Source organism: Pan paniscus, chromosome 17, assembly GCF_029289425.2.
Source record: "Pan paniscus chromosome 17, NHGRI_mPanPan1-v2.0_pri, whole genome shotgun sequence".
Taxonomy (NCBI): domain Eukaryota; kingdom Metazoa; phylum Chordata; class Mammalia; order Primates; family Hominidae; genus Pan; species Pan paniscus.
In genome coordinates, this window is record NC_073266.2 from 66,784,022 (window position 1) to 66,800,415 (window position 16,394).

A 16,394-nucleotide genomic window follows, 5' to 3' on the forward strand; every position below is an offset into this window, starting at 1 on the left:
ACCTTCTTTTCTCTCCATTCCTTTCGATTATTCTAAACTGTGAGTCCAACCCTTAAGCCCCTCCACAGTAATAGCCCCAGCTGTTTCTTTCAGGCCTCTCACCTGTGATCCCCATAGAGGTCCACAGCATGCCAGTTCCATGAAACTGGTTATTTTCTACATATAAATCACGCTCTCTCACCATAGTCCCTCTCTTGTTTTGCTTTGGTTTGTTGTAGTTGATGATTGCTGTATCAGGCCAGTTTCTCTTATCTATCACGTCATCTTTCTATAGCCACCCTGCTTAATCTTTCAATGAGAAGCCTTCTTGCCATTCTTGGAACCAGCCATTCACCCCCTCCATAGCAATTTTTCTTTCATTGTAATATTAAGATATAATAATATGTATTTCATATAACATTCTGCTGTATAAAAGATCCTTGTATCATATATATATATATATATATATATACACGCATAGATGGGTCCTGGTCTTATTCCTGCTACTGAATTGCAAGCTGCTTGAGGTTAGGAAACTTTATTATTTATTTTGATACTTCTTGCATTGCTTAACATAGTTCGTTATTCATATTATGCTAACTAAAAATCTATTAAAATGAAGTAAAGCACTACTCATTATTGATGATAAACAATCTAAATGCTCTCAAATCACAAATCTAAACTATGTTTCTTATTTCTTCAAATATGATTGGTTTATTTTCTACTTTTGCCATCACAGATTAAAACTTGGACACAGTGTTTTTATATGCATTTTTCCCAACTAGAAAATTGTTTGCATCTCAAAAATATTTAATCGTGCTAAATGTATTTTATCAGAACTTAAATTATCAACCAGCTAATTTGGCATTTTCATATCAAACAAGCTAAATATTCATTTATCATTTGAGAAAAGTTAATTGTGTAATGAAATCTTCATGAAACCATTATAAAACTGCACATAAACAGAAAAACAGCCTACAAAGCAGCACAGAAATCATTAACTCTGTTATGGTGAAATAAAGCATGGTGACAAAGGTTAACTCCTGGAAACTAAAGGCTCTTCAGAATACCTGAAAAACTCCAAGGTAGGAGGAGACTGCTATGTTTATTTTAAATCGTGAAGTTCACATTATTCCAATGTCAGTCAACTAGATGATCTCTCAAGTACAAACCCAAAAAACAATCTAATAGAATGTATTAAGACCAGACATAAATTAAATAGTGAGTCAATGCAAAATATCCTGTACTAAATTCTGAAGATAAACAGACAACTTAATTTTGAGTAAGTTAAAAATGAGCCCAGGTCAATCAATGGCTAACCAGTGAAGAGAATGTGAGATCAGCATTTAAAAGTGATACGGAGTTGTTATCACCACCAATGACTGCTAAACAAAACTGAATGGTCAAAACCACATGCCCAGACTGAGGCAGGAGGATCCCTTGAGCCCAGGAGTTTGAGCTTTCAGTGAGCTGTGGTTGCTCCACTGCACTCCAGCCTGGTTGACAGAGTGAAACCCTGTCTCTTAAAAAAACAAGAAAAGCCTGGGCGCAGTGGCTCATGCCTGTAATCCCAGCACTTTGGGAGGCAAGGTGGGCGGATCATGAGGTTAGGAGTTTGAGACCAACCTGACCAACATGGTGAAACCCTGTCTCTACTAAAAATACAAAAATTAGCCAGGCGTGGTGGCGCGTGCCTGTAATCCCAGTTACCCAGGAGGCTGAGGCAGGAGAATCACTTGAACCCAGGAGGTGGAGGTTGCAGCGAGCCAAGATCACACCACTGCACTCCAGCCTGGGTGACAGAGTGAGACTCTGTCTCAAAAAAAAAAAAAAAAAGAAGAAGAAGAAGAGAAACCCTGCATTGCCCCAAAAGTAAGAATTAAAGGAAACAATATGACTTCACTGGGGTTCTATTTGAGAGCTAGTTGGACAACACTGAACATCCTACAGGAAGTCAAAAAAGTACCCCCATATGCTAAAAAGCCCTGCAATGATATTCACGTATGACTGGTTAGTTAGCTTTCCTATCCTTCAAAGTCATGTCTTTACAGGGTGAAACCCCATCTCTACTAAAAATACAAAAAAAAATTAGCCGGGTGTGGTGGCGGGCACCTGTAGTCCCAGCTACTCGGGAGGCTGAGGCAGGAGAATGACGTGAACCCAGGAGGTGGAGCTTGCAGTGAGCTGAGATCGCACCACTGCACTCCATCCTGGGTGACAGAGCGAGACTCCATCTCAAAAAAAAGAAAGTCATGTCTTTGGCAATGGGTGGGGAAGAGACAAGGGTTTCTGGCAGACAGAATAATGGCTCCCTCAAAAATGTCCATGTCCTAATCCCCTGGACTTATGAATGTTACCTTACATGGCAAAAGCGACCTTGTGATTATGATTCTGACTTTGAGATGGGAAGATAATCCTGGATCAGGAAGGGTCCAGGAAATCACAAGAGTCCTCAACATGGAAGAGGGAACCACAAGAGGAGGTCAGAGTGATGAGGTATGAGAAGGACTCAACAATCTACTGTTGCTGGCTTTGATAACAGAGGAAGGGGCCATGAGCCAAGGAATGCAGGAAGCCTCCAACACCTAGAAGAGGCATGGAAACAGATTCTCCTTTACAGCCTCCAGACAGAAATGCAGCTCTGTTTCAATTTTAGCCTAGTGAGACCCACAGTGGACTTCTAAACTAGAGAATTTTAAAATGACCAATTTGCGCTTTCAGCCACTAATTTTTGGTAATTTGTTATGGCAACAATAGGAAACTAATACACGGGTGAACTGCTATAAAAATTCTCTAAAACGCACACAGATAAATCCTTAAAAGTGTAGTGTGATGCTCTATAAAATGCGCATCAAATACATTCATATTTAATTTGCATTACTAAGAAATATACCTGCTCCTCTAAAAAACTAACATTACACTTAAAATTACATTTTATAAAAAGATTGAATGTAAATACAATTAACTTTGATCAAAAAGTTAGGTTAGAAAACAAAATGGAACGAGCTATTTCCAACCAAACAAGAAGGTGATAAAAATTAAGTAGGAAAATTTGATAGTCCTCACAGGTAACATTTAAAAAGGAACCACCATAGTATCCATCTTAATAGCTCAGCCAGAGGCAAATCAGTATTTCTTTTAAAGTTCATATTTACCTGATGATCCTCTGGGCAGCATACTGATGGAGAGAACGAAACTGTGCTGACATATTTGCTAAAGCTGCCAAACAATTTGTGTGAAGGTACTTGTCCTGTGAGGAAACAGCGGGTGTAAAACATACAATCAAGTCTTCTCTATATTTTAACCAAGGTTAACTATTAATAGAAGCAAATGTAAACTCAGTTGTCACTGATTTTAGAAAGTTCAGATCCACTATGTCTTTTTTCTAATTAATAAATCCATAAAGCACTGAAAATTCAAAGTTTTTTCCACAACACAAAAAATGATGATGTTCCTGACAGTCTTCATTATTCCCTCCATGGTGAATATTGAAATATTTTGCTACAGAAATATAACATTTAATTACAGCATGCTACTTAAGGCCCTAATGGTTACACATAGTAGAGTATGTAAACTATAATTATCTTTCTAAAATCCAAAAACTTCTGCTTTCTAAAACATAGCTGGCTCCTAGGGTTTCAGATAAAAAAACATGAATGTGTATCTGCAATAGCCCCACGGAGGAAAATAACTGAAAATGGGCTGGGAGTAGGGGCTCACGCCTGTAATCCCAACACTTTGGGAGGCCAAAGTGGGAGGATCACTTCAGGACAGGAGTTCAAAACCAATTCAAGACCAGCCTGCGCAACATAGCGAGACTGGCTATTTAACAAAAAAAAAAAAAATTAGTCAGGTGTGGTGGCACATGCCTGTGGTCCTAGCTGCTCAGGAGACTGAGGCAAGAGGATCACTTAAGCCCAGGGGTTGGAGGTTACAGTGAGCTATGATCGTGCCACTGCACTCCTGTGCAGCCTAGGCTGAAGTGCAGTGGCACAATCATAGCTCAAAAAAAAAAAAAAATGCCATTTCTCTTAGCTATGAATTCTGTACACTGCTTCTCTTTAATAATATATTTCTATTAACCAGAACTGAAATTTGCTCCCAGGTACTGTGAAGAGAATCCAGCAGAAATTTTTCTTTTACTCTTTAAAATATTCTCTCTTCCACCTTTCTTTTTCATTTTAATTCATATTTTCTTGTGCTCATATCCTCTTGTACTTTGTTATCTGCTGCTATTAAAAAAGGCAAATCAGTGTTACTGGCCAAATAAAGACATACAATAGCTTTTATCTAAATGTTTTGCATTGCTTGTTTTCTATTTCATGTAAAATATCTCCAATCATACAAGCCATTAAATATTAAGACCTTATGTTACATTAGGATCATGTAATACAGTGACTATACAGTGACCGGTATTTTCTACCATATGTCACAAGAATTTTAGCATCCTAAAAATTGGGATTGCTTTAAACTATCGTCTTAATTGTACTGTATGCAAAAAAGATAGAATAGCAGCTGGAATACTTACTCGTGTCCTAGTCATGTTGTATTGAATGGTTCTTATTACCACCAGGATCAGGAGACTCCCCAAGGAGATTTCAGTTAAAACTCGTTCTGAATACCAAGTAATATTTTTTAGTATCTGTAATGGGGAAGAAAAGTTTAAGTAAAAAATGATTGCTTTACAGACAAAAGAATTACTCCATGTCCACAATTTTTGATAAACGATGACTTTGCTCTGAAGGTGAGTTAAGCAGCACAGACAGAGGCCACGCAAATGAGTCCAGATCTTCAAGGAGAGATGCTCCAGTGCTCTGCCATGGCTGTGGAGAGTAGGCAGCTCTGGCGCACACCTCCGGGCCTAAGTAAGCAAGCACTGTTTTCTAAGTTAAGACATTTCCATTGTAGATTTGTAACCTAGGGATCATAGACACATACACACACACACACACACAGAGACACAGAGAGAGAGAGAGAGAGAGAGAGAGAGAGAGAGAGAGAGAGAGAGAGATAGGCAGGCAGGCAGGCAGACAGGTGCGAATACTGGGCAGCATAGCAGCCAAATCTGGGCTGCCCCAAAGAAAGAGGTAAAATGGGGGAAAAAACAAACCAAAAAAAAACAAACCAACAGGCTCAGCCGAGCACTAGAACTCCCTAATGTTCTCTTTCATTAAGGTTACTCCTGCATCCTTTCTCCGTGACTCAAGGAGAGTCACTGTGCCACATTATTCTCTACCTATGCATGAAAAAGGGAGAGACTGCTGGGCTGATTCTTGCCCTCTCTCTTAAGAAGAAGACAGAATATTACATCCACAGAGTACAGCAGACTCCCCACCACTCACAAATGCAGAGGGGGGAACCCACCACCTTGCAAAACAAGTTAGTTAGACTTGTGTTTATAACTACAGATGAATAACAAAACCACCAAGTGAAGACATTCAACCTAAGAAAGTGATAATGCTGAACCAAATCAAGACTCTCTTCTAATTACCAGTGCACATGAAATACAGAGGACAGAACACGTTAAATACCGTGATGATACATAATCAGCTAAAGACAAATTCGGGGAATCCTACTAAACAGATAACCCAGTTTCTTCAACAAATAAGGGGTAAAATAAGCTGGGATAGGGAGAGAGTGCTACAGATTTGTGAGTCTTAAGAACTAAATGCAGTAGACGTTGGAATCTGATTCAAACAAATCAACTCTAGAAGATATTTTAAAGATAACTGGAAATAATAAATTGTTAGGAAGAATTTAAACATTATTGTTGATTTTATTGAATGTACTAATGGTATGATATATTTTTTAAAGTCCATACTTACTGAAAGAACACACTAAAATGTTTACACATGAAATTATACGGAAGATTTGTTTTAAAAAATAGAAATCAAAATGTAAAAGGTGCTGAGGGTAAAGTGGGTAGATGAAATAAGAACAGCACAGTGTTAATAACGACTACATGAAGATCCATGCTACTATTTTCTCCAATTATGTTTAAGTTTCATAGTGTTCATAATAAAAACTTTATAAAGTAAATAAACAAATAATAAACTGTGAAACTGAACAGGGAGAGCAAACAGACCTCTAATTAAAGAGAGAGGATTTAGGAAGCTGGAATTTTTTTAAAAAATTCTGATTAGTATATCTAGTGAGATTTGACAGAATATTGCATCCACAAAATAAGAAGAGACTGCTATGAAAAGGGAAAATCACAGAACAAAAGCAAAGTTGCTTAAGATTATAAAAGTATCATGGCAGCTGGGCACAGTGACTGATGTCTGTATTCCCAGCATTTTGGGAGTCCAAGGCCAGGAGTTCAAGACCAGCCTGGCCCAATGATGGCTCTCTAAGAATACAAAAAATTAGCCGGGTGTAATAGTGTACGCCTATATAGTCCCAGCTACTCTGGAGGCGGAGGCATGAGAATCGCTTGAAGCCAGGAGGCGAAGGTTGTAGTGAACCGAGATGTTGCCACTGCACTCCAGCCTGGGCGTAGCAGAGTGAGCACTATGGAAAATTAAATTTGTGATGTGAAGGACCAAACTGAGAAGTTCTCCACAGAAACTATAAGAGAAAAGTGCAGACGTCATAGCCACTTAAAAATTCCAGAAGAAATAAACTAGAAGAAAAACAGAACAATTAGTAATATGAGAAAATTTCTTTGAGAGGAAAAGAAAAACATTCAACATTCCAAGAAAAAAATCATGAAAAACAATCAAAACATTCTCGCAAGATTAATGAATTTGCAGTATATGAGAAAGTTCCATTGGCTTCCAGACAGAAGAACATGTTACCACCAACGGAAAGAGAAGCAGACTAATGTTAGAGTTCCCATCTTGAACACCACACATCTGAAGGACAGCAGAACAATGTCTCAAGATTTTTGAGGGAAGACATTATGATTCTAGAATTCTGCATCTTGAGAAACTACCACATAAGCATGATGCAAAATAAACTCAGCATGAACCACCCATGTACCATTTCCGGGAGAAAAAAAAAAACAAAACACCACAACACATGTAAGCATTTAGCTGCCCCTCCTCAACACAGTAACAGCAGGACAAATCCAGGAGAATTCAAGAGAAGGAGAATATGGAATACAAACAACAACAAACACAACAGTCATCCATGAAATCAGGAAAACAGAATTAAATCTAAATAATATGGTTGTACCTTAGTTTTTCTAAAAGAGGATTAAAATAGATCATTCTCTAGCAAGTCTAACAACAACAAAAAAATTCCAAACAATATTAGGAATGAGAAAGGAGTATAGAAAGAGATTAAAAGAATAAAAACACAAAGGAATACCACACTCAATTTCATGTCAATATGTTTGAAAGTACAAGTATATACAGGTGCCTTCCATACACATATTTTCACTCGTTTAACTCTCTGGCCCCACATCACCCAGCATCCCCCATTACAAATAAGCCCACCCTGACTGCATTCTCCACTCAGAGGCTGGCATATAACAAATACTCACTACATGGTGGTTAAATATTATTTAGAATTGAAAAGTAAAAAATATAAAACTTTGGCTGGGCATGGAGGCTCACGCCTGTAATCCCAGCACTTTGGGAGGCCAAGGTGGATGGATCACCTGAGGTCAGGAGTTTGAGACCAGCCTGGCCAACATGGTGAAACCCCGTCTCTACTAAAAATTAGCCAGGCGAGGTGGCGTGCGCCTGTAATCCCAGCTACTTGGGAGGCTGAGGCAGGAGAATCGCTTGAACTAGGGAGGCAGAGGTTGCAGTGACTGCACTCCAGCCTGGACGACAGAGAAGACTCTCTCAAAAATAAATTCCATAAGTTATATATGATAGAGTATTATACAGTAACATTATATAATATCAACTCTTTTAAAAAAATTAAATATGTTTGGGAAAGTACAAAAAATAATTGACATCTATATGCCCACAATTCACATTACCAACTGTTAATATTTTTTAATATATATATCTCACTTTATTCCCCCATGGAGGAACAAACACTATCTTGAGTTTAGTGTGTATACTCTAGACCATTTCAATTACTTTATCTGCATATATACATATATGTACCTACATATATATGTAAAAAACCAAAAACCAGCATTCCTTTGTGTGTTTTCTAGTACACATAAATAGTACCATACATAATGTATTAGAATGAATGGCTTCCCCCCAAATCTATGTCATTCAAAACTTGTGAATATGACCTTACATGGATAGAGGGTCTTTGAAAATATAATCAAGATGAGACTGCATTAGATTAATGTGGACTCTAGGTCAGTACGACTGCTGGTGACTGTAAGATGAGGAAGACAGACACAGAGACAGACACCTCCTGAGAGAAGGATGTGATGACAGTAGCAGAGACTGGAGTGATGTAGATAGATGGCAAGCCAAGGGACACCAAGTATTGCCTGCGACCACCAGAAGCTAGGATGACACAAGAAAGGGTCTTCCCCTAGAGCCTTCAGAGAGAGCATGGCCCCGCTGACACCTTGACTTTGGACTTTCAGGCTACAGAAGACAATAAATTTCTATTGTTAGGAGTCACCTAGCTGTGGTACTCAGACAACTCTAGAAGACACTAAGTATCTTTCATTTATATCAGCAGTACTCAGTAACTGGTGGTCAGTTACAGTAGCTCTAAGAAACTAACACACATCTGGTTTGTTCGCATCTTACTTTGTTCACTCAGTATGTTTCTGTAACCCTCCTATATTGATACATATAAGAAGAATATTCACCAGGTATGCCTGTCTGATAGTACTAGTTCTTTTTTTAAAATGGAATACTCAATACTAGTTAGTAAATAGCTTTTGTTGTAAGCCACTCCCCCAGGTAATATACAGCAGAGAACAAAGAACTGTGGTCCACATCCATTCTTACTGGCTGGTGTTGGTGCCATCCATACTACTTAAGTCATTTGAATGGCACCTCTATATCCAAGTCTACTTCATTCCTTGTAACCACTCTAGAGTACTATATTAGCAGGCTACATTTTAAAAAAATCCATTCCTCTATTAATGGAAATTTAGGCTATTTACAGTTGTTTTCCTATTTAAAACAATGTTACAATTCAGATCACTATCCTAAATCTCACTATATGAAAGTCAGAAAAAAAGAAAGAATTCCTTACTCTCCATATTTTTACTATCCAGACTTTTACCTCAGTTCAGGAATCACACAGATTTTGAAAACAAAAATACCTGCACATGACTTGATAAGTACATCTGCGAGAATTTACTAGGAAGCAGAATTGCCAAATCATTGAATATCTTCTTTTTTTTTTTTTGAGTTGGAGCCTCACTCTTATCATCCAGGCTGGAGTGCAATGGCACGATCTCGGCTCACTGCAACCTCCACCTCCTGGGTTCAAGTAATTCTCCTGCCTCGGCCTCCTGAGTAGCTGGGATTACAGGCACCCACCAACACACTCGGCTAATTTTTGTATTTTTAGTAGAGATGGGGTTTCCCCATGTTCACCAGGCTAGTCTCAAACTCCTGACCTCACGTGATCTGCCCACCTCAGCCTCCCAAAGTGCTGGGATTACAGGCGTGAGCCACCACGCCTGGCTTGAATATCTTCTTTTAAAAATAAATGTATAGGCTGGGCGTGGTAGCTCATGCCTGTAATCCCAGCACTTTGGGAGGCTGAGGTGGGTGGATCACGAGGTCAGGAGTTCAAGACCAGCCTGGCCAAGATGGTGAAACCATGCCTCTACTAAAAATAAAAAAAACTAACCAGGCTTGGTGGCAGGCACTTGTAATCCCAGCTACTCCAGAGGCGGAGGCAGAGAATTGCTTGAACCTGGGAGGTGGAGGTTGCACCGAGCCAAGATCGTGCCACTGCACCCCAGCGTGGGCAACAGAGTGAGATTCTGTCTCAAAAAAGAAAAAAAAAGTATAGTTACTATTAACTGTGTTAACACACTAAAAAGCACAGAGCAGCAGTGTCCAACATAGTGGCACTAGCCACAAGTGGATATTTAAATTAAAATTTAATAAAAGTAAAATAGATTCCTCAGCCATACTAGCTACATTTCAGGTGTGAGCATACTTACAGTGCAGTCATAGAAGACTTCTATGAGGATAGAAAGTTTGATTGATTAGCCTGGTATAGAGACCACCACTGTATCCATCACCTAGATTTATCAAATGTTAGTATTCTTGCTTCTAAAGTACCTGAAGCCTCCTCATTGTTCTACACTGATAACCTGCCTCCCCAGAGGCAGCCACTATCCTGAAATTGGATGGGCGTTTTTTTTTTTTTGAGTTTTATTATCAATACACTTAGCTCTACGCATTCATTCTAGCTGCTTTACAATATTTCATTTACGTAATCTGCTCTCCCATTAATGGAGCTGTATTCAATTTCTGAATACAACTAACAATGCTACAGTGAAAATTCTTTCAAATATGTTCTCATGAGAACATATTTGAAGAAGTTCTCCCTAAAACGTAAACCCTGAAATGGAACTTCTGAGAGGTGGAGTATTTATTTCTGTATACAATTTGAGGAATTTGAGAGGACAAATTCCTCTCTCAAGTGGTTCTACCAATTTATCCTCCCACTACCAGCATATGAGAGTCCTTTTTCTCTATATCCTCACCAATTCTTTCTTCTTTCATCAACTCCATAGTAATAAAAACATCACCAACTCTTGATATATCGGATTTTGTCATTTTTGCTACTCTGATAGGCACAGAATATTTCAGTTGCTTTAATTGGCATGATCCTGATGAAGCATCGGGTTGAACGATGATTACTGTTCCGGGTCTCTATTCTGTTTTTCTATTACTTTGCCCATTTTTCTATCGAATACTTTGTGTTACGTATAAGCACATCTACATCTGACAAGAAGAGGGCTAGGAAAGAGAAAGAAATATCAAAAGGAATAAATGTGTCACATCTCTAGGCATGGTAATAGGTAGAAATTGTGAAATCACAATTTTAAAGTTTTGCCTTAGAAGAGTAGTACATTGAACAAATAGACTAGAGCCCAAACTTAATATCCTCAAAGTCTACCATACCTCTATAATCTGGAGAACAGAATAAAAGCACATGACTTACCTGGCAAGTTAAAACTAGGAGCTATACTACAAAAGTGACTGTGTCTTAAAATTCATTTCACCGTTACCACAGGTATGAGAGGTGGTTCATGCTCATTAAATGCTTACCAAATTAGTAATACCAAATATACTAGTCTCAAGCCTATGTGGGAGTGGACAAAGTATATACAGTCCTTTAAACAATCTCTCTAAACAATATATGTGCTATAAATCGCAGGCTGTCCCATGGGAACATGTGGTAAAAAAAATGCTTCTATGAGCCCAAGCCCACAGTCATAGGTGTACTGGCGTCCATGATGGATGATAAAGGAGAAAACCCAAGAGCAGGCTCAAGAAGTACATGCGTGACTGAATCCTGCCTTACCTGGCAGCAGCCCCTTGGAAAAATTGACAAAATCCTGAAAATTCTGATGAAAATCCCCAAATCTAGAGAGAGAAACAAGTTTGGCAGGTTTATTTATTTGTTTCTTCTTCTGACTAAATAGTGGAAGGAGGTGTGGGAGAGAAAATGAGAACCTTCAGACATTTTCAAATATGAGAAGGTGAATAAAATATGCCACAGAAATATTCTGTGAAGAAGGCCAGGCACAGTGGCTCACGCCTGTAATCCCAGCACTTTGGGAGGCTGAGGCCGGTGGATCACCTGAGGTCGCGAGTTCGAGACTAGCCTGACCAACATGGAGAAACCCTGTCTCTACTTAAAATACAAAATTAGCCGGGTGTGGTGGCGGGCGCCTGTAATCCCAGCTACTCGGGAGGCTGAGGCAGGAGAATCGCTTGAACCTGGGAGGCAGAGGTTGTGGTGAGCCGAGATTGCACCATTGCACTCCAGCCTGGGCAACAGGAGCAAAACTCCATCTCAAAAAAAAAAAAAAAAAGAAATATTCTGTGAAGAAAATACTGAAAACAAAAGCCAGATATATAGAAGAAGATGAATAAAAATAACAAACTCAGGGATACAGAAACTAAACTATGGTAAAAGGGCTGATGGTAGACAACACATCCAATAAAACCAGTATTAGGCAATTTTGGCAATTTGAGTTACAAAACAGAATGGAAATGTTATAAGTTTTGAATAATCTAAAAAAAATAATTAGCCAGGTGTGGTGGTACTTGCTTGTAATCCCAGCTACTTGGGAGGCTGAGGCACAAGAATTGCGTAAAACAGAGTGAGACTCTGTCTCAAAAAAACTTTTACAAAATTAAATAATTAAACTAACAAAAAATTGGAAGAAAGAGATGAAAAGAAGTGTGGAATTAATAATGTTCTCATGTTTCTCACTAAGAAATACACTGGTTCTCTCTACAGCTGCAACATGGATTTAAAATAACTAAACAATGATTCTAACATCCTAGCTTTCCAAAATCTCTTTTCTTCACCATATAATAATATTAAAAAATATGTTGCATAATGAAGGTCTGGTATGGTGGCTCACACCTGTAATCACAGAACTTTGGGAGGCTGAGATAGGCAAATCATTTGAGACCAGGAGTTTGAGACCAGCCTGGGCAACATGGCGAAACCCATCTCCACAGAACAAAAATTAGCTGGGCATGGTGGCATGCACCTGCAGTCCCAGCTACTCAGGAAGCTGAGGTAGGAGGATCACCTGAGCCCAGGAAGTCAAGGCTACAGTGAGCAGCGATTGTGCCACTGCACTCCAGCATGGGTGGCAAGAGTGAGACCCTGTCTCAACTTAAATAAAAAGAAGAAAATTTTCTGAAAATGATGTTCACCTAATGTTAATAGTTCTAACTTCTAGTTAATGAATGAGTATGATCATTTACACTAAAACAGTAGAATAATTTGTCTTACATCAAGGTATTCACATCTTAGGTGGTAGTGATAAAGTTTGACTTTAATGTATTTTCAAATTCTTAAAAATAATTACTGTTAAATACATTTTTTTCTTCCTAGCATTACTCTCCTGTGCTGCCTATTGTCCAAAGTCTGAAAACCATTTTCACATATTTTGCTTACAGTGGAAAAGCAGAAGGATGTAAAATCAAAGGTCTAAGCTTCTACCTTAAGAAACGTTGGGGGAAAAAAAAGGCAAATTGAGGCTCAAGTAAGCAGGAGAAAAGAAATAATAAAGAGCACAAATAATTAAAATAGAAAACAAAAAATGGAGGAAAAACAATCAATAGAATCAAAAGCTAGTTCTTTAAAGTTTTAACTTTTTTAAAAAGTTAGATAAAGAAGAGAATAGACACATTATCAGCATGAAGAATGAAGGGTAATCTCTCTATGGCTAGTACAGACATTAAAAGGTAACTTTTTTTTAAAAAAAAGAAGAGGTAATAAGAGTATATTATGAACAATTTTATTGTAATAGATTCTTTACCTTAAAAGAAATGTACAAATTCCTCAGAAAACACAAAGTTCAAAACTCAACCATACTGTATATGAAAATACATTTAAAAACATATCATGTCCAAGTGCACTTTACCCCAGGATGCAAAGTTGATTTAATATTCAATAAATAATCACTATAATTCTCAATAACCAGTATAATTCACATTAACAAACTAGAATATAAAAAAGCAAAAGATCCAGAATAAAAAATTCTTACATCTCAATAATAAGATAAGCCAAGTTTTTAAAAGGGGGTATGGCTATTCAAGAGCAAGATGAGGGATATAATTCTGTGGTGACAGAAATATTCTATACCTTAAAAAGTATCAATGTCAGGCTGTGCATGGTGGCTCACACCTGTAATCTCGGCACTTTGGGAGGCCAAGGCGGCTGGATCACTCGAGGTCAGGAGTTCAAGACCAGCCTGGCCAACATGGTGAAACATCCCTATCTCTAATAAAAAATACAAAAATTAGCCAGGCATGGTGGCGTGTGCCTGTAGTCCCAGCTACTCGGGAGGCTGAGGCATGAGAATCACTTGAACCCACAAGGCGGAGGTTGCAGTGAGCTGGATCCTGCCACTGCACTCTGGCCTGGGAGACAAAGCGAGACTGTGTCTCAAACAAACAAACAAACAAACAAACAAACAAACAAAGTATCAAATATCTTGACTGTGATATTGAACTACAGTTTTACAACTATAGTTGCCATTGGGGAAAACTGTATTAAGGGTATATGAGGTCTCTCTTATTTTTCTTAAAACAGCATGTGAATCTACAATTATTTCAAAATAAAAAAGATAATTTTAAAAATGGCAAAAAGATATATATGCACACAAAAAGCACATTAAAAATAAATTCTCTGTATCATTGGGTATTAAGAAATGCAAATTCAAATCAAAATGAGATAACAATATATATATCATAGGCAATTAGGTTCACACTAATGATTCCATGTAGAGAAACTTGGTAAAACATTTGAATTTACTCTTTTCTACTATTACATATGGAAAGGGAAGGGACCAAAATAAATTGAGATCAACAAGAAAGTCAGATTCTAGAGAAAAAGAACAAGTGTTTCAATATTTGAATTTGAAATGTCATCTAAAATATCCTGAAATCCAATGGAACTGAACTCAATGTGAACTGAACTTTCCCTATCTTACCAACCCTGTTTTGGCAGTCAGCGAAGTTTAATTTTAATGCAAAATTCTCTGCTAACTTGAAAGTGTTTTAATTATAGAATGAGGATACAGAAAAGTATAGAAAATAGCACAATAAAAAGTATAACCACATATGAATTATGCCAAAAACTAACATTTTGTCATGTTTGCTTCAAAGTTTTTTGTTACAGTTACTTTTTCTTGTTCTGATTATTTTGTTATTGCTGCTGCTGAAGCAAATAATTATCTGGGTGGTAATGACACAAATATAGAATGTAATTTTCATTAGTTTTCCTTTAAAATTTGTGTGTTTTATATGCATGTTATACTTCAATTTTAAGATGTTTTTAAAAATCATATTTGTTTTTAATTCCTTATTAAAAGAAAAGTCATGTTTAAAAAGTTGATTAAATCAGTGAAAATATTACTTCTCATAGTATTTTACTGAAAACAAGAACCAAGAAATTTCTACGTTCACATCAAAAGGTCAAGCTACAAAAGCAAAAATAAATTAATGGGGCTATATTAAACTAAAAAGCTTCTACACACCAAAGGAAATATCAACAAAATGAAAAAGCAGCCTCTGAATTGATATAAAATATTTTCAAACCATATATCTGATAAAGGGCTAGTATCTAAAATATATAAAGAACTCACACAACTCAATAACAGAAAAACAATCCCATTAAAAAATGGGCAAAGGACCTGAATAGACATTTCTCCAAAAGAGACATAAATATGGTCAACAAGTATATGAAAATGTGCTCAAAATCACATTTTGAGCTCAAAATTTCCCTGATAATTAATCAGGGAAATGCAAATCAAAACCATCACACCAGTGTGGATAGTCATTATGAAAAAGACAAGAGATAATAAGTACGGGAGGGGATGCAGGAAACAGAACCCTTGCACACTGTTGGTGGAAATGTAGATTGGAGCCACCAAGGTGAGAAACAGTATATAGATTCTTAAAGAAATTAAAAATAGAACTAGTGTATCATCTCACAATTCCTCTTCTGGGCATAAGGAAAATGAAATCACCACCTATAAAGATAGCTGCACTCCCACATTCACTGCAGCACTATTCAGAATAGCCAAGACAGACACAGCCAGAGAGTCCGTCGACAGACAAATGGATAAAGAAAATGTAATACATACAGTCATTTGCCACATAACAATGTTTTGGTCAATGCCAGACAGCATATACAAAGAAGGTCCCAGATGATTATTACAAAATGCCTATCACCTAGATGTTGTAGCCATTGTAGCACAACACATTATTCATGTGTTTGTGGTGACTTTATAAAGTAAAAAAGTTCCAGTAAGCTAAGGGTAATTGATTATTAAAGAAAAATATTTTTATAAATTTAGTGTAGCCTAAGTGTCTAGTGTTTATAAAGTCTACGATAGCATACAGTAATGTCTTGGTCCTTCACATTTACTCACCACTCACTCATTGATTCAGTCAGTGCCACTTCCAGTCCTGCAAGTTCCATTCATGGTACCCTATACAGGTGTGCCTTTTAAAATCTTTTATACTGTATTTTTATGGTAGCTTTTCTATGTTTAGATAAACAAATACTTACCATTGTGTTACAACTGCTTACAGTATACAGTAACAACGCTGTACTGGTTTGTGGCCAGCAGCAACAGGCTATACCTCACAGCCTAGGCGTGTAGTAGGCTACACTATCTTGGCTGTGTAAGCACACTCTACGATGTTCACAGAATGATAAAATCGCCTAAGGACACATTTCTCACAATGCTTCCCAATTGTTAAGTAGTGCATGGTTGTATAAACAAAGGAATATTATTCAGCCTTAAAAAAGAAGAC

At 37.5% G+C, this 16,394-nt stretch overlaps 1 protein-coding gene across 41 annotated transcripts in view; it reads right to left on the bottom strand.

The window, feature by feature from the left end:
• DYM (dymeclin) overlaps nucleotides 1–16,394 on the bottom strand; it is a 411,306-nt gene that overhangs the window by 205,798 nt on the left and 189,114 nt on the right. For all 41 annotated transcript variants that reach the window (XM_034943670.3, XM_055102685.2, XM_034943660.3 and 38 more), the window contains 2 exons: nucleotides 4,508–4,621; nucleotides 3,135–3,229 (listed from right to left, as the gene is read on the bottom strand). In XM_034943670.3, the coding sequence (XP_034799561.1) occupies nucleotides 3,135–3,229; nucleotides 4,508–4,621 (209 nt within the window). The remainder of the gene's footprint in view (nucleotides 1–3,134; nucleotides 3,230–4,507; nucleotides 4,622–16,394) is intronic.